The sequence below is a fragment of the Mastacembelus armatus genome, chromosome 16 (assembly GCF_900324485.2).
Source record: "Mastacembelus armatus chromosome 16, fMasArm1.2, whole genome shotgun sequence".
Lineage (NCBI taxonomy): Eukaryota > Metazoa > Chordata > Actinopteri > Synbranchiformes > Mastacembelidae > Mastacembelus > Mastacembelus armatus.
Genome location: NC_046648.1, coordinates 8,566,349 through 8,585,060, shown reverse-complemented (window position 1 = coordinate 8,585,060; position 18,712 = coordinate 8,566,349). Strand labels below are relative to the sequence as shown.

General features: G+C 39.2%; 2 protein-coding genes across 7 annotated transcripts; one reads left to right on the top strand and one right to left on the bottom strand.

The window, feature by feature from the left end:
* The first annotated feature begins 4,087 nt into the window (after nt 1-4,087).
* On the top strand, nt 4,088-7,752 carry LOC113122485 (Krueppel-like factor 10). Its single transcript, XM_026293874.2, has 4 exons — nt 4,088-4,201; nt 4,795-4,977; nt 5,252-6,194; nt 6,355-7,752. The coding sequence occupies exons 2-4, from the start codon at nt 4,804-4,806 to the stop codon at nt 6,624-6,626; spliced, it is 1,389 nt and encodes a 462-aa protein (XP_026149659.1). The 5' UTR covers nt 4,088-4,201; nt 4,795-4,803; the 3' UTR covers nt 6,627-7,752.
* A 61-nt stretch (nt 7,753-7,813) lies between these two features.
* Nucleotides 7,814-15,684, bottom strand: LOC113122486 (antizyme inhibitor 1). 6 transcript variants are annotated; one of them, XM_026293877.1, is made up of 12 exons: nt 15,495-15,684; nt 14,029-14,150; nt 12,709-12,919; nt 12,425-12,598; nt 11,942-12,114; nt 11,570-11,704; nt 11,307-11,388; nt 11,090-11,164; nt 10,566-10,731; nt 10,241-10,356; nt 9,021-9,241; nt 7,814-8,908 (listed from the first exon to the last, which is right to left on the bottom strand). In XM_026293877.1, the coding sequence occupies exons 3-12, from the start codon at nt 12,808-12,810 to the stop codon at nt 8,794-8,796; spliced, it is 1,359 nt and encodes a 452-aa protein (XP_026149662.1). In that variant the 5' UTR covers nt 12,811-12,919; nt 14,029-14,150; nt 15,495-15,684; the 3' UTR covers nt 7,814-8,793. The 6 variants fall into 6 exon arrangements, with proteins under 6 accessions (XP_026149662.1, XP_026149661.1, XP_026149660.1 ...); XM_026293876.1 differs by lacking the exon at nt 15,495-15,684 and adding an exon at nt 14,884-15,134 and having other exon boundaries at nt 14,016-14,150; XM_026293875.1 differs by lacking the exon at nt 15,495-15,684 and adding an exon at nt 14,884-15,134.
* Nucleotides 15,685-18,712: the final 3,028 nt, after the last annotated feature.

Genomic DNA, 18,712 nt, shown 5'->3' with positions numbered 1-18,712 from the left:
ATTTGCTTGTCCTTCTGGTCAGACTACATCAATCCAATAAAAGCTTTTGTCTTTATACACCAGCAGATGGCAGGATCTGCCTTCCATAATAAGATCAGAATTACTCTTAGAAAGTCATACCAAATCAGAAAGTATCACTGTCAAATAGATGTTAAAAAATGTCATCCAAAATTCTTTTATTAAGTCTGACCTGGAGTTGACATAGTAATAGTGAGGACTTTTATTTGAACCAATAAATGCATGAGAACGATGGCACTGGGCAGCTCTGGCAGTGACAGACTATGCCATTCCAAGTATATTATATGTTCTTATATTACATTTTAAAATAATATTTCTATTATATTCTTATTGTATATAGCTTTGGGAATACCTTTACTGATATTTTTCATTTCAGCTATTTCTCTTTTGCTGTTTGTAACATTTGGAATTTCCCCACTGTGGGACTAACAGGTTTATCTTATCTTAATGTTCAGTAAAGTACCAGGTGCTGGTGTAGAACAGAACAAGAAAAATGTCACTTAGCTTGATTACTTTAATGGTGCTTTTTTTTTTTAATTGGAACCATCTTGTGTTTAAATTATACTAAACCCAAAATGTTTTTTATACACTATGTTAATTTTAGGCATTGTTGTTTAAGTGAACAGTGGTGCTTGAAGGCCTATAGTTACATTAACATTAAGTTAAAAAACAGTGTTGTTAGTAATAAAGTAAAATAGGAGGGAACACTGCAGATATCATTATATCATTATTTGGAATCAAAGTGCATTTAAATTTTAAGCAGCAGTGAAGCAGTTACAGTTTTTTTTTTTTTTTTTGCTTACTGAGTTCAACACAGGACAACGGAGCATGTTCCACTGAACTGAACCTGTAGCCTTTTTTTCAGGAGTGAAGTCAAACAGAACTTCTGAAATCTCCAAAGCTATTTTTAGGTAGTTGGGTACAGACTTATCAAATGACCTCTGGTGTTGTTAAATAAGGGTACAAAGATTCAGAGCCAGGAACCTGCACCATCATCAGGGTAAGGTTAGTGAATTTGCAGCTTTAGGAACTGAGAGCATTTCAGACTGACATATGAAATTTGAATTAAAATATGCCTTTAAAACAGATAGACACACACGAACTATGTTGTTTGAGTTGCATCTGCAATTAGAGCCCAAACTGCCTCCTCCATTCATTCACTGACCAGACAAGTAGCACAAGCTCCTGTCACTCAGACCCCGTCTGGAAGTATAACTTATTTCAAATGAGGTAACACGATCGCTGGCTGGAGATTAAGACTTTAAAATAACTCATCTTAGTGGCCATGACATATCTGTAGTGGTCCGGGGCAGGTCAGACTGACAAGGCCTCTGACATAACCCCTCTGCTGCAAGACAGACAACCTGTCACCAATGTTGCACAGTTTAAAAGACAGCAGCCACAAACATCCCATTACTTCTCATTATTCTTTACACAGGCCAACCTAATGACCTCAAAGATGCTTTTTGGAGAAAGACAAAAGCATCTTAAAACACTTCTCCATTACACATTAATTGTTAATCAATTCTGGTCAGTAGGGCAGGGGTATTATAACACTGACCAAGAATCTAGGTCTTTGTTGCACCATTCTTATAAAACTAGATCAACCCGATTGACCAAAGACTAGTAATCTGGCATGGAGCCACAAAAAATACACTATGTCCTTTTCTACCCTGACTGCTTAATATGCGTTATCTAATAAGCTTATAATCAAGTCAGAATGGCTATAGACTAAAACATGAAAGACCACAACTCTCATTTTATAATCTTCTTTCACATAACATTTTATATATAAGAGGATGTCCTGTAATATGAGGTAAAACATGTCATAGAATATACTCACCAAACTCTAAAGTTACTTGGTAGCAGAGGCTTTTAGTCTATTCTGGATTGTTGTTTTGGTTTAGATTTGCCAGGTCACCAGAAACATGACTAAATGTTGATGTTGCTCACTATCTTCATACCTGTTAGGTGACGTCAGTGTTCTGTATTTAGCTTGTTCTGCTGTCACACTTTGACAAAGTAAATCACTAAATGCAGCTTTATGTCTGAACCTTTTGGTGTTTGCAATGGCTCCAAAGCCTTTTTTGATGGTAATTTCAAATAACATCAAATTGATGCAAACATCCTAGATATGGTATCTTTAAATATACCTTCTGTGAATGAATGCATTCATTTGCCAGTTTAATAATTCACAATGTTAAAGTTGAAGAACTACAGCAATATGTCAGTGAACTTGTATATGACTGAGAGACTTTTGACAGATGGATAAAGTCATACTTCCATTATGAAATGTATCTTTCATTATATCTTCAATGTTTGATTTGATCCACCAGTTTGTTTTTTTTCTTAAGAAACTTAAGAAAAAAGACATTACATTTATTAGACTTATCTTTAATGTGTTAAAAATAAATGTTAAAACAGTGTTAAAACAGTATATGAATATATGAATATACCCTCCTGTTTAATAAAACAAAAAATGGAAAATTTGATTTATAGTACATATAAAAATGGGATATTCCTCAAACTTGAGTTTTGCAAAACATGTTTTAATAAGTTATACAAACAGTGCAAAAGGAATCAGGGCTATTTAACATATAAAAGCATTAGAACACAGTGTTTTATTTAAAATACTCATCTTTCTGCACAATACATTGTATTACAGATGGTAAAAAATAATTAAATATCTAATGAACAGAATACTGAATAAAGATGAATTATGATATAATTAATTATGTTAAATGAGTTATATACGGATATGTGGATTATAATAATAATAACGAAGTGATACAGAATGCTGTCTTTATGTCGCAGACTTTTTCTTTTATATTAAATCATTCCTGGATACACTTTTGAGGAACATCCCACAGTGGCGGACACAATCAAAGTCTGCAGAGTCTATGTGTATTTTTCTATTGTTGGTCTACAGCCGCCCTTTTGTTCTGGTTCTCTGTGCTGTGCAGAAAAGGTCTAGACAGCTGATCTAACCCACAGGGGTGCCTGAGCCCATCTCCTGCACCTCCTTTTTCAACACATTACAAGAGACCAAAAGTAAAGTAGGTGAGAAAGTGAATTCTGCTCAGTTTAAATTTTTTCTCACTTTCTCCTGAAATCGATGAGCATGATACACAGAAGAAGAACAAAGTAAGGTTGAAGTGTTTGGAAATGATAATGAGAGGAAAATGTAAAATCCACCCTCCTCCTTCAAAATGTAAAAGCATTTTAGGCTAAAAGTAGCCGACATATAAAGAATGGATAGGAGTATTTGGATATTCTGCAACATGTTTTGTCACTTTTTTGGGGGGTCTCACTGAGAGTTATTGTTAAAACATGCAATGATTTCTCTGAGAAATACATTCATAGGTAATCTATTAATGACATTCTGAGAAAGAGTGGTATCTCACTGAATTAATGCTTTCATGTAAGACCTGCATCCAAAAGCATCCAAAATGTCTTGCAGTATCTTTTGCAGACACATGCATGTAATAGAGCAAAACTTAGAAATCAGTTCAGTTAATATTTCTGTGGAACAATCCAGGCAGTTCCCCACGGCTTGGTTATTATTTGGTCTATTACTTTACAAATTATTCTAAAATTTTATCTAGGTCTGATATTAATTGTTAAACCATGACCTGAACTCAGTACAGGCATATATTTGGAAAACGTATATAATACCATAACCTCTCTTCTAAAGCTAGTTTTATATGGAGTGGCCTATGTTAAGAAGCCACAACTTCCTAAATGATGACTGCAGAGTGTCTGTTTCTTTAATTTCATCCCTCCAAAATATGTCATAACTCATAATACAATGAATACAATGTGTGCGTCTGCCCTGGCTGATGTACTCGTGTATGTGTCTGTGTGTGTGTGTGTGTGTGTAGCTATTGGAGTGGGTGAGGGTGCCGTTCACAGGAATGCTTTCCACCATCCCATGCGGTTGTGTACCATGCTGCTTCCACGGTGCCGTCAGCCACCGATCACGCACCGAGTCTATCTCACATTGGTTAGTGCCTAACACACCTTTGCGTCCCATTGGTAGACAGGTTAGGCCACGCCCTGTCCCGCCCCTCTTGTGTGTGCAAAGATGAATGGGAACGAGCCTGGGGGAAAGGAGGGGAAACATAATTTTGGTTTCCGACGACTAGCTACGGTTGAACCAGTGTCCTGAACAAATACATGACATGTAAGTAAATAACCTTCATTTATTCAGTGACATCAATTATATATTACATGACATGTATTTTTATTATTTTTTTTATGTTAAGTGTTTTTTCTAAGAAGACGAGTAAAACAAAATTTAAGATTCTGAATGTGTTATTGTTTTTGTTGGCTTGTCAGACGTTTTCTTTTCTGGCTCATAGCACAGACTGACTGATTTACCACCAGCTGATGGTGGATGAGGACTTGGAAGGGTAGCTCTTTTCTGTGTTGGTGGAGATGGGGGTCAGGGAGGGGCTGTTAGGTGTTATGTGACTGTGTAAAGTAGTGCACAGTGAGGGGGGGTGGCTTCTGTCCTGGGGAAGTAGGTGAAAGGGCACCAGCAGCTGATCATGTTGGCTTGACATGTTCCTTTACATATTCTGTGCATGTGGATCAATTGCAGGATCAGCAGACTTTAAAACGTGGATAGAACATAAAAAATGCATGGACTAAATGTGTAAATCTAACGAAAGACCAGTTCCTCTGTCTTATGTTATACTAAATTTGATTTGAATTTATTTGAGGTTAATAAAGTTAATCTTATTTGATCTTATCATATCTTCATTCTTTTACCAGGTTTATAACATGGAATCCCAGCATGGTCTTATGGGTGTAGGTGACATGGAGGCTGTAGAGGCTCTGATGTCCATGACTAAGCACTGGAAAACCAGAAGCTTCAGACCCCTGACTCCACCCTCAGACACCTCAGAGGATGACTCTGGCTCCCCTAGGTTTTCTGACCTACAGGATGCTCCTTTGGTAAATGACCATACAGGATAAGACATGGCGTTTCTCAGTGCACTACTCCAGCTTGTTCCATTTAGTTTGTTGAATGGTATAATATCAATGACAGCAGTAGTTCAATAGGGCTATTTGCTGTATCCCAACACTATTACCCCGCACAACACATTAAGGGTTAAACACACATAGACACACATAAGCAGCATATGTATACTGATTCACATGCATATACACTGCAGTTTTAAAGAAGGATTTTTTTTTTTGGTAAGCTTGAGATTGTCTTTTCTTTCAGTGTATGACACCTCCGTACAGCCCACCCCACTGTGAGGCCACCCACCCAACTTCACCTGCAACCTTACATCAACCTGCGACAGCTCGGAGACCAAGCAGGCACCCAACAGATGAGACTCTGCACATACATACTGCTGCTTCTCAGCAGAGGTTTCAGTGCATCAGTGTAATCCGCCACACTGGAGATAGCCATCACAGCTGCTGTAATGTCCATCCTGTCTCAGAGGAGGAAAGATTTAGTCAAGTTCATACAAAAGACTCTGAAACACACTTTGAAGATGAGCTGAACACCACAGGCTCCAGGGAGATGGAGTCTGACTCTAGGGCTGATGTGTTACAGAAATATTTCACTGAAACTTTGCCAATTGTGGCTAAGGACAGCCAGGCCCAAATGAGTCTCTCAGATCCAGGTGATAAATCCAACACACCTCAGTCTGTCTCCTCTGTTCCAGTGGGTGTCGCTAAGGTCTCTCATGGGCCTGTCTACTGTCATGTATGTCCTGTCTCTTCTCTTCCCTGCACTAGTGTGCAAAAGTCTGTCACAGCCTCTAAGGGCCAACAGCAACACCTACTACCTACCCCATCGGCAACCACCACTGTACACGCACTAGAACAGCAGCATTCATTACAACAACCACAAACCCAAGCAGCGTCTCCTGCTCAGATCTTCCTCCTTGGGGAGCAGGTGGCAAAGGCCTCCATAATGCTCCTTGTCCCTCAGCCAGCTGTTCCCACTCTCTATATTCAGCCAGCATTGGTGGCCACCGCTGGCACCAAGTTACCAGCCATTGCCCCTGCACCTGGGCCTCCCATGTTGGAGCAAAGACAAAGCCAGCTGTTGCCACAGGCGTCTCGTGCACGCAATCACGTTTGTCCCCATGAGGACTGCGGCAAGACTTACTTCAAGAGCTCACACCTGAAGGCCCACATGAGGACACATACAGGTATGAGATAAAAGACATAAATAGTGATTGTACTTGTTGTGTCAGGAAAAAAAGGGATTTTAATTATGTAATTCAAACATCTGCAGAAGGGAGAAATCAGAGGTTCCATTGCATTATCAAAAGTCATCAATTTCAACTTGACTGTCTTGTGTTCCACCAGGTGAGAAGCCCTTCACATGCAAGTGGGAGGGCTGCGAGCGGCGGTTTGCTCGCTCAGACGAACTGTCTCGCCACAGACGAACCCACACGGGAGAGAAAAGGTTTGCCTGTCCCATGTGCCTCAGCTGCTTCATGCGCAGTGACCACCTGGCCAAGCATGCCCGGAGACACCTAGCAGCAAGGAAGACACCCTGCTGGAAATTTGGGGTCACCCAGTCTGGTGACCTCACTGCCTCCACAACACTCAGTCTCTCTTTAACAAGCTCACTCTGAGATACCTAATGAGACCCCAAATCCCATATTTGGATCATTGGAAATTGAGTTAATACAATCCAGCATTTTTAAATACCTAAGAATTTAATTAAATCAGACAACTGATCATCATACAAAACCCATGTTGAGCACCTTGCTTTAAAATTAAAAGTTCAAATGGAAATAGGACTTGCTTCTCATAGAGACACTCATTCCTCTGGCAGCATAATGGTGCAGTTGATACATGTCTCTGTCTCCTTGCTTTTTTACGTGAGTTCCTTCCTGTGGCTCCCACAGTTCAAAGACTTGCAAAAATTAGGTTTGTCAGGTGTGTGATAGACAGGTAACCCAATGTAATCTGGGATTGTCTCCACCCCCTGCCAACCCAGAAGGATATGTAGGAATCGTTAATGGAAGGAAGGCTACTCATTCGTCTAAGACACTTCAAAGCTATACTATATAATATATGGTTTTATTTCAGCTCTGTGTGTGTGTGTAGGATGATGTTTTGAATAATCTTTTCTTTATGTAATTTGTTTTTATTTCCTTTGCAAAAGAGATCTTGGTCTCAGATTTCCTGAACAGATAAAGCTACCAAATAATATGAGACTGTTTACATGGAACTATCTAGTACTATATTGCAACAACACTTAAAGTGTCAATTGCAGATAGTAATCTATAAGTCATTTTTTATAACACTTTTACAAATTATACAAAATGTATGTTTACATTTTTTTGATTCTTTGACCAAAGAATGTTGACTTTTGTGCCATATGAAAATTATGCAACAATTTTGCACAATGCTGTTTACTAAATAGGGAAGCTAAATAGGTTTGTTTATTAAACTTGAATATGTGCTTTTTGTGATAGTCATTATTCAGATGTGTCCAGAATCTCTGATCGTCCTGTATCTGAATCTGAAATGTATGTTAACACCCGTGGTAAGCGGGAGCCTTAGATCAGATGTCATGCTGCTAACATACAGCTTAGCTTGAAATGGATCTAACTTCTTGTCATTCAGCATGCTGGTTACTGATGATGCTTCACCTGTATGGAAGGTTGTGCTGAGGGTTAGGATTAGGATTCTGGGAGAGGAACTAATGATCTTCTCAGTGTCATGGGCCCAGCTCAACACCAACCTTTTAAAGCAACAGGGCTTCACTTTGTACTGTTTGATTATGACAAGAAAAAAAATCACCGATCTAAAGTCTTGTCAATGAGGTGTTTATTACTGTCCACACTGAGAAGCACAGCTACAGATTAATAAAAGGCAATAGCCCAATAATTTAGACTATTTGAATGATACACTTTGCAAAGATACCTGTGCAGTCAGAAATCACCTTAACATTCTTTCAACACATTCCTTTACATACATTTGTAAACAAATACAATAGCAAAAATATTGGTTCTACCATTGTAAATGTTGCTGACAAAAACACTTCGTCCCATGCAAGATGATTAATTGTGGATTAACTCTTCCCTTATTCCTTCTGCAACATGTCTAATAAACCTGCTTCATTCTGTCCTGGCATAGCAGGAGGTCTCACTGTTCAATTATCCAGGAGCAGGTTTCATGGCAACCCTGCACACTGATCACGCTGACTTTATTGCGTCAACTAAATGAGTAGACACTCATTCATATGTGTAGCAATATAGTGCAGCAAAGCTCCAGTTCAAAACACTGAGAAGGATGAGAAATCTTAAACACAACGGAATCAAGCTTTTAAAACAAAAAATAAACTATACAACCAATAAAACCATAAATACACATCTACAAGATCTCCAAACAGTTTCTGCTTAAATACACTGCTTCACTCAGGTATATATCTTTTCTTTACAAAACTCGCAACAATGGAGATACAGATCATACATTTGTCATATAATCACTTCAAATCATTGTGTCAACTATATGAGTGTAAAATGTAGTGTCACAGGATGCCTGAAGCAAAGGGCACATATATATGTTTAACTGAGTCATTCATTTTGTTGCATACTAAGTAATAGCTGCATGGCTATTCCAGGTTTAATCACATACTACATTGTACACTTGAGCTTTAGATAAAGTTGTCTGGTCCCAGCAATTTCAAGCACTATCTGCATGGTTGGTTGAAGTTCATCCCAGGGGAATGTAGACCAGAGGAAGCAAGCAGCAGAAACCGGTAGGAAAAGCGTTCCTGGCTGATGGCTGCTAAGCTGGGACAGAGAGTGCAGCCTCTGTTTGGCAGGAATTGAGGAAAAAAGGGACCAGTGAGAAGTTCTTTAGGGTATTCTCCTGGGTGATTCCAGTGTCCTGCATCTCAAACCTGATGAAGAAAAAAAAACCCTGAGTCAACTACACATGTAGCAGGAAATAACGTTTCTGTCAAACTGTACAGTGCACTTCAAATTTAAAAACATCACTCCTGATTTCCTTACCAGTCTCTAGAGGAGATGACATAGTATATATGGGGTGGGGGTGAGTCAGTGGCAGCGCATAGTGGCTGACCCAGACTGCAGGCCCCAGCATGGCTGAACATGAGCCAGTCTCCGATGTTGAGCTCAGGTAACAGGCAGTGCTCCACGACCTGGTCCAGGTCATCCCCAGAGGGACCCCACAGGCTACTGCTGAACAATGGAGTGCCCCGGGATATGTTCTGCTAATAAACAAGAAAGAGATCATCTGTTTGTACAGGTAACACATTTGTTTGGTAAACTACAGTAAGATGTGTTTGAAGGACTAAACATGACACACTGCACACATGAAAAACCATAAGTAAACTATTGACATAATTGGGGGGGGGGGGGGGAAATAGCAATTGAACATGCCATGCTTAATTGTAGGACTTTTTAAATAAACAATCTACAAGATACATTTTGACTTTCATCAAACTCATCTTCTTGACTGATATCGTGTTCAGTCTATGTGTATAGTAAATTACCGTATTTTCCGGACTATAAATCACACCAGATTATAAATCACTTTTAGCAGAAACAGCCTTGTTGAACAGAAAAAAAAAACCACCAAAAACATATTTCACTTCAGTGTACAAGTCACATTTCTAATCATATTAATTATAGTCTAAAGTAGCCCATGAACAACATAGACTAGGCATAACAACATGCCGAAGTGCATTACCAAATTACCAAACAACTCTGCCAACATCAGGGTGGAGGGCTGGGGAGAGGATGAAACAGTGTGTCCCCCTCCTCTCTCAGGTTGCCTGAATTACGACACTCGCTCCAAACTTAGTTTCAGCTGCAGACGTAATTACCTGCACTTTGAAGTCTGCAGTGAAGCTTTTTCTTTTGGGCAGCATTTTCACTTGTGTTACACTAGGAGTTAAAGAGTTTAGAGTGAACCTAAGCTTTTTCAGCAATATAATATCCTCAGTTGAGTCAAGAGTGCCATCTCACGCTACTGACTACTCGACAAAATGACCATAAATAATAAATATACACATAAGTCATTTCACTATATAAGTCGCACTACAAGCCCGAGGAGCTTAAAAAAAAAAAAGAAGGAAAAAAAAAAAAAGTGCAACTTATAGTCCGGAAAATATGGTGTGTGTTTATTTTCCTGGACACATCACGCAAGAAAAATGAATAAAAGGATGAACTATGGTTAAATATTGATCTAAAGAATTTTTCACAATCACCTTGTGAACAGATGGAACAGCAACCAGTGTTTCAGAGAGTTTGCTGGCAAATGATCCATACACTCCCTCATTCATGTAGTACTGGAACTCCGGCTCATCGTTGGGAGATGGATCATCTGTTCAAGGAAATAGCAGTTAACAATCTATTTGAGTTTAATAGGTTTATTGTTAAACTTGCTGATTATATTTTGTTTCATGTTATCTTCAGTTTTTTACTCCACATTTGCACAGTTGGGTGACATTATTTAATGCATCTTTTACATAATAGTATCATTCCTAACTGGCAGTAAATGAGCTGTAATGACTTAAATATCAGACCACCAACCATTCGACGACTCTGGGTGATCTCGTGCCACAATCTTCTTGGAGATGATGTTAACAGCCAGGGTGAAAGCAGAGGACACAAAAAAGTTGCCAGGCTCAGCGATGATGGAAACTCCAGTAGAAGGAGAAAAGTATAGGTCCACCATAGACATGACTGCACTATTGATCTGCAAAAAGATGGCAGTGATAAACAGTCTAAAATAAAACAGGAAGGCCTTTAAAAAAAAAAAAAAAAACATCTCTAAAAATTTACTTTTTAATTAATCACACTGTTAATCTCAAAGAGTGTTATAAATCAGACTCCTCACTAGCAGAAGCAGTGTGTCCTATGACTGGATGGTTTGAAGTAATTCAAGTGCAGAATACATGGAAGGCTGTGGTAATGCATGGAGTGCCCTCGTAATGTGACATTTAAAGCAAGCTAAACGTACACAAAGAGGCCATGGCACATTTCTCTCTACCAGTGTGTTATTTATAAATGTTACACCACCTACTCCAACTACATCCAAAAACAGTGTCACTGACCAGTTCCAACTGAGTGTCAGAGCCACTGAAGCCACCTCCAATGTCCAACATTTTCATATCGAAACCAATTTCCTCCTGAGGCAGAGAAAGGATTGTAAATGTGGAACTAAAACCAAAGTGTTTCTGGAGATGTCACATGTGTCCATGACAGCGTGTGATACCCGGTAATGAGTTGTCAGAGCTGAACACTGGAACAAGCTACACAATGATTACTTACTCCCATATCAAAGATACAACGGGCATCAGAGATCGCATGAACATAAACCTGGACATCTTCACAGGAGCTGGAAATGTGACACCTGTAGAGGGGGACGGACAGGGAAAGAAGTTACTTAATTGGCACTTTACCAATATGTTCTATTTCCTTCTATGGCAAGATGAACTAAACTATTACTTAACAGAGCTACTGAGGTCTTTAAATGATCTCTGCTAGCAATTCTTCACACTGGTTAGTAACCAGTCACTGTCTGCAGGCCTCACCTGACACCCACCACCTGAACACCCAACTCCTTAGCGCTCTCCAGCAGATGCCTGCAGTCCTTTAGGGAACAGCCAAATGTGATGCCTATCTCATCATCCGTGCTACATGCTTCTGTGGACAGTTGCACCAGCAGCCTGATTTAACACATGAGATTAAGAACCTCAGTAAGTGCTTTAAGAAAGAAAAATATCCAGATCATTTATGGTACGCATATAGCACACAATCTTTTTGTTGCTGATATTAAGAAAACAAGTGAGATGCTGTAACAAAACATAAGTAATTGCTGACAATGCAAATTAATCATGTTGAAATGTCAGTTTTCAAGCAGTACACTTGTTGGCACTGGAACAAATCATTTTTAAAGCACTTACTTGGCATTGGGGTGAGAGCGAGAAATCTTACGTAGCTCTGCCTCATTATCACACACCAGAAGGTCAATGCCATTCTTAGCAGCATATTTAATCTGGGAGACCTGTTTGCAAATACCACTGTAGATGATATCTTCAGAGGGAATACTGTGGCTCTGCACCAGCTCCAGTTCAAACTGAAATACAAAGAGAGAGAACTATATCCCATCAATATACTGCACATGAACTAGGGAGCAGACATCTCATTGAGGCAGGTTCATCCTACTAGACAAACATTGTGCAATACTGTTGTAAATGTTCTGGTAGAGAAAGGAGGTGGGACATAATGGTCTTGATTTAGAATTCCACAAACTAAGGGTAGTGAACTCCTGTCCACTGCCCACAAAGTATGCAAGACTCTACAGCACCGCGTACAGCAATTGTAAATATTTTCTGTGAAGGAACCTGAACAGCCAGAAGTGACCCATCATATTTGTGAGAGGGTACCTTGTTGTTGCATATGAATCCAGTGCCAAGAGCAGCCAGAACTTCAATAACAGCTGGACTACTGTTGCATTTGACAGTATAATAGGGTCGAATTTGAGCCATGTGAGTTCGCCAGCAAACATGCTGTCTCATTATAAGTCCCAGGTCTGCTACAAAGAATGCATTCTTTTCAGTCTGAGGAAGAAAAAAAACATGTGGAGAGTCACAAAAGATTTAATAAAACATGCCTGTAAGTAACACTGCCATATGCTCAATGTACATGACATTACAGTGAAATTCCTTACCAGAGTTTGTTCATAGATGTGATTGTCAATCACGTCAGAGAGGCCCATGCCTCCCTCTAGTAGCCCAACAGAATACTGCGGTTCATCAACAATACCCTTCATCCTCTCGACTGTTTCCCTCTAAACCAACAGGCATAAAGAATGTGGCTAGTCTGAAGTGATCTTCCTTGTTCACTCTCCAGCCCTTGGGGTCCTAGACATACGCAACAAACTGTATAAAAAAAAAAGTTTTACATTAGTTAACATTAGACATGAAGTTTTGGAAGAAAAACAATTTAACTGTACTTCAACTCTTATGTTATTGGACTGCAATTTTTCAATATCTGGAAGCTAAACCTTTCTAATGGGAACCCTAATCACAATCATTTTCAGTGAGCATCCAATCAGTGCTCAGAACAGGTTCTACGTAATGGAATAACTTTGCCAAAGAGGCCTATTCTTCTGAAGAGCCACTGTGAAAACAAAGTCTGGGGCACAGAGTTCATTTACTTTACCATCACTTACTCCCAACAGTCACCATTAATCCCTGAGCTGGTGACCCGTAAGGGTTCTTTTTGATGGCATTAAGTAAGGTACAATACTGGCGGGACAACTTCACTCTCAATAATGTTGCACCATACGTCAGAGTAACTCAGTAGCCTGGACTGCATCAAATGTGAAATGGCTGTGGTTTTGAGAGGTTAAATGGGCAGATTAACAATATGCCTAGAAAGTTTGCTGTGTAGTCGACAAGTGTGACTAGGCTGACATGAACAGAGAGAGGGACAATGGACAATTCTAACTGTGCCTCCTTGATTTCAATGTTTAGGCAAACTAAAGTATTGTAATTACACAATAATATGTAGTAATGTTCAGAAACATGAGGTAGAAAAATGTTGGGAGATGGTTCAACCCTATCCTCACCAAAAACAAAAATAATAACTTTTACTGTCTGTACCTTTGAAAATGCTTAACTGTGTCACTCATATTATTGCCTTGATGAAATCAAAAGGCAGAGAAAAGCCACTGCAATTAAAAGCAGCTCTGAACACAGGGCGCTGTTATTTTGAGAGAAGTGTTGAAAATAGATCTGAAATGCTAGATCTAAAATAACTATAGTGTGTTTGTGATTTATCTAGGACATGCTACTCACTTTAAATATTTTAGTCAAAACTTTTGGTGAAACAATTTGCCAAAGTATTTATATATGATGACACTTAAAAACGTGCAAAGAAATCCCTGCAGAGACAAATGCAAAGATTTGTTTCTACTGTGAAACTACTGAGAACGCTGCAATCAAAGGTGCCTTAAAAGCATGCAGTCCACACCTTATTTACTCACATGGATGAGTCCTGGGATGAACTCGTCCACTATCAGCTAGGATCCCAGGGTGGCTCGGCGTTGAAGTCAAATGACTCTCTGTATAGAGCTGCCCCTAAATCCTCTGGATAGTTGTTGTACACCTGCAAAGGAACAGGTGAGGACACAACACACAGGAATCAGACAACTCTTGACGAGGGCAAGTACACCCTCTCCAATGCCACAAGCCCCAGTCTAGCTCAGCGTTTTTTTTGCACCGTGTATTGTCGTTTCTGCTGGTAGACAAGACTGTGGTGGATAAAACACTGGTCTGCAGTTGAGCAGGCAAAATGAGTGCCGAGTCTTAAAAGGCAATGGAAAAACCATGGCAGGTGCACATTGTATCAAAGAAAATCTATGGTTTATTGTGTTACTACATATTTTCTCTTTAAACATGATCATGATAATTTGACCGAACTGTGTCCATCATGGACATACACAGATACCAATCATCAAATTAGCCGACTGGCATTGCCCAACAACCAACAGCATTCACACTGCGCTGTTTAGTTTAGCATTTGGATAGCCACACACCAAATCGTCTGCACAACTCCAACACATTGTGTAACATCGCTAACAAGCTAACTCACTCGTTGTCCCAACATGTCAATAAAATTAAATAGCACTGCTAGCATTAGCTAACTGCAACCTACAATGCAGATGCTGTTGTGTAGAAATGTGATACTCGTATCGTAAAGTAATATTACTAGTTATAGTTTTATCGTTTACCAGCGCAGACAGACTTGAAAGCAATGTGACGCAACGAGAGACGGATAATTTAACACCACACTAACTAGCAAGCTAATAACTCGGGTAGCTAAGGCTAGCGTTACTTACGTCTGTAGAAAACCCAAACAGGGGGACAGAGCGCTTTTTCTTTTTAGGCGGAATGTTTAAAGAGTGGTGGGGTTGCACAAAGAGAAAAAGATAACTGCCATGAACGAGGTGGAAACGGCCGAGTTACTCTCGTCTCAGGGTTTGTAGGTGCGAGCTAGTACGGATAAATTACTTCAGCCAAGCAGAAGGCAACAACACAGGTTACGGAGCGGCGGCACACACCGCAGCGTTAAGTACGCCAAAATTAACTGTGACACATCCGGTTAGACTGTCAAAATAAAACGCAAATTGCGAAGTACATTGCAACGTTATTAAGTAAGGCAAACACAACACAGCGTGGAAATAAAATACTTTGTGGAAAATATGGACTTAATTTCTTATCGACTCAAAATTTCTGTCGGGAATTGTCACGGTTAATGTGGAAGGTCGCATTATAATAACGGTCTGATTACTCGCGTGTGAGATGTGCGGAATTTAGAGCCGCCAAAACCCAAGATTATCTCAGTTTTTCCAATGTCACTGGCAAAGTAATTTTAAGCAACAAACTCACATATTGACTCTATCAATAATCACACACAATGCACTGTGCACTCAAATCTTCCACGAATTACCTGTTGATTGTGTTTCCTATGGTTAAGGACAAAATTCAGTCCAATAAAATTTGCAGAATTTCCCTTTTTTGTAGCCAAAATTAACAATAGCAAAATATCAGTTCAATCACTGATGACTTTAGCAGAACGCATGTATTTTGTCTTGACGATCAAGGTCAACCTGTATTTTCCCGTCTCTTTGCCGTTGTGACTTTGAGAAGTTGCGAATGTCTCTAAAAAGCTGGGTCTGGGGCAGTGTTTTGTTTTTTTTTTCAAGGAGATAAATTTGCATGTCCTTAGCGGTGGAGGAGGAGTGTGCCATGGAAAACTGGTTGCCGTTCCCTAAACAGACATGAATAGTTTTCTCTAGGGCTGTTTTTAATCCACATCAGTACTAACATCACTCTGGTATTAAAAGGTCAACATACAAACACCAAATACTATATAGGCATGTATTGATTATGCATTTGGGGTGTGTGTTCATTAATGTCTCAGTATCCCACTGTGACAGGGACATAAAGTACAGTTGGCCATTAACAAAGATGCACCAACATTTGTATTCTTAAAATGTACAATAATTGTTTCTTTCTAAGTTCCACACAGTGTGGGGTTTCTGTGAGTTAATGAACGTTTAATCACACAGTCTATTCAGAAGCCTTTTCTGCAATGGAAATGATATGTTAACCAAGAACAGCCAATACTGCATTACTCACCAGAGCAGTTGTGAACATAACTGTGAAATTATTCAGTGTTAGATGAGCTTTGAGCAGTACTTTGGGAAAAATAAACAATAGCAGTATTTGTTTCGCTAATAAATCTTTTTCTCAGCATCCATTGTATAGGCTGGAGAGGCAGTGTCTTTTCCTATGACTGCAACACAAAAGGTGTTCCGTGTTTTGTGCCTCTTTTCTCAGACATTAAATGAGCCTATGTATGTATAAATCTAATCACACATAGCATCTAAAGTGGCTTCCAGTAAAGCACAATGTTTGATTTCCATTGTTTGGATTAGAATAGCCATCGCAGCCTATGGGTAGTTATGCGACAGCGAGACATGTGTACCACCCACTGTGAGGGCCAAATACTCCAGTGGCTGCATTGTGCAGCAGGAATTCTTATTAACAAACATTACAAACACATTACATCAACACACAAAAATCCAGGTTAGATTAACCCTAGCTGACCAAAAGTCTCCAGTCAGAGAGGAATAAACAACAAGCAAATTATAAAACACCATCAACAAATTACCCTCAATATGTTTAAGCAAATGTTATAAACAAAAGTAAATATATACAAATAGAATCAGCCAATGCATCTATAAATCTACGGTTTGTCTCTATATATGGAAAATGCTAACTAATCATTAAACCCACTTTCAATTAAAATGTAACAGAGTCTACTGTGTTAAGTGTTGTTAAATCACTCATCAGTTCTTTCAGCTGTTTGTGCCAAAGACTGTTGCTAAGTGAAAGAAGCACCAAAACTTCTCCTCACACTGAATCTTAAGCAGGACGATTTAAAGTAGTTGGCTGCAGGAATAAGACAAATTTGGTTGTGCACTCTTATAAAAAGACTTGAAGTATAAGTGTGTGAAAATGATTTTTCCAGAATGGTTGTACAATTTCAAAACAATCTGTTTCAGCACACCCAAAAATGTATTGCAAAATGGTTTGAATCTACAGTTTACCACCTAAGAGGAACTATCTTTATCTCTGGGCTTTCCCACAACATGTCATTTAAAACAATAGTATCACAGTGGTGGAAAGATACAGCAAGATATACCCTGATGGTCAAACAATAACGGCACTTAAAAAATGATGCACATTTCACCCTCATTTCCTTTCAGCCAAGACAGATCACACACTAATTAATTACAATAAGTTCATAACATAACTTGAAGGTCATATTAATGTTTTATTCAGGTCTGAAATTTATTTGTGGTGGTAGGCTTCCTGCCAGCAAAGAAATGCTCTACTACATATGGTGAACAACAAATAGACCTTCATTTGATCTTTAACGCAATATTTTGATTTATTGGTTATATCAATTCATTTCATGTAATACAGCCAATTTCACAAATCCATTTGTCTCATACATATGATATAACAGTCCAATGTTTTAAATGTGCCAGTTCACACAGAGTGTAGTATACACACCTCACCTATGTCACCTATAGGGTATCTTGCATTGAGACAGACATGTCCATTGCATTTCACATTTTATTTTTATTCCTTAACAAAAAAGTGAAACTTTTCATAATTGTTTTCGTTATTGTTTTCAAATGTTGCTTTTTTATTTAATTTTCTAGTTTTTGCTGTGCAAATTATCATGTGTCAACATAAAATTTTTTACTTTGAAATCTGCCTGGACAAAATTAACACTGTCTGGGACAAATAAAAACATGTCATAATAAAAAAATGATTAGCTATAATAATATAATTTAATTGATCATTTTTAATTCAAAAATGTTTTAGCCAACAACCACCCATAAAGCAAAGAGGTTGGTTCATTTTCTACACTGGGTGTCATTCAATGGCAAGTCAGTGCCACTGACTCACTTACTATATTGCTCACACTGGGTGACGTGACTGACTAGTTTCTCAGTCCGGTCCTGACAGTAAACTAAGTGCGGGTAGTTTAAATGTTAAACAGGTGACCTGCAGTGAGACAGTGCAAACAAAGCACTTGACAGTCATTCATTCTTGGGAATTCACAACTCTGCTGCAAACCTCTGTGTTTCACTGAGTTACTAGAAGAAAAACACACATCCTGGCCTAATATCTCTATTCTAATGGTGTAGAACTTCTAGGCCCTTGTTCACATACAGAGAACTCTGAGACAAATGACAGGATAGATGCTTCTAAATGACAGTCACTTCCAGAGAGCTATGCATGGGACTCCATGCAAGTGCACAGTGTTGAATGATGTGCGTGAGAAAGAATAGCATTAAGCAAGGAAGTAGTTACCTATTCAGTTCTTTTTGTTGACAAAATAACATGTTTCTCTCTCACTGAAGCTGAAGCAATCATGCACCAGCAGTAGCCCGTGTTCTGGAGACTGACTGTGGCGTGTGTGTGTCCTGATAACGTCCCGGCAGACTGGCCTCTAGCCAGCCATGGGCAAACTCACCCTGGTGTTTGATGTCGAGGGTTGGCTCCAGACAGACCAAGCATTGTGTCCCAAACAATGAACCCCAGACCCACTGAACTATAAACATGTCCCTTTGGGGGCGTTTTCCT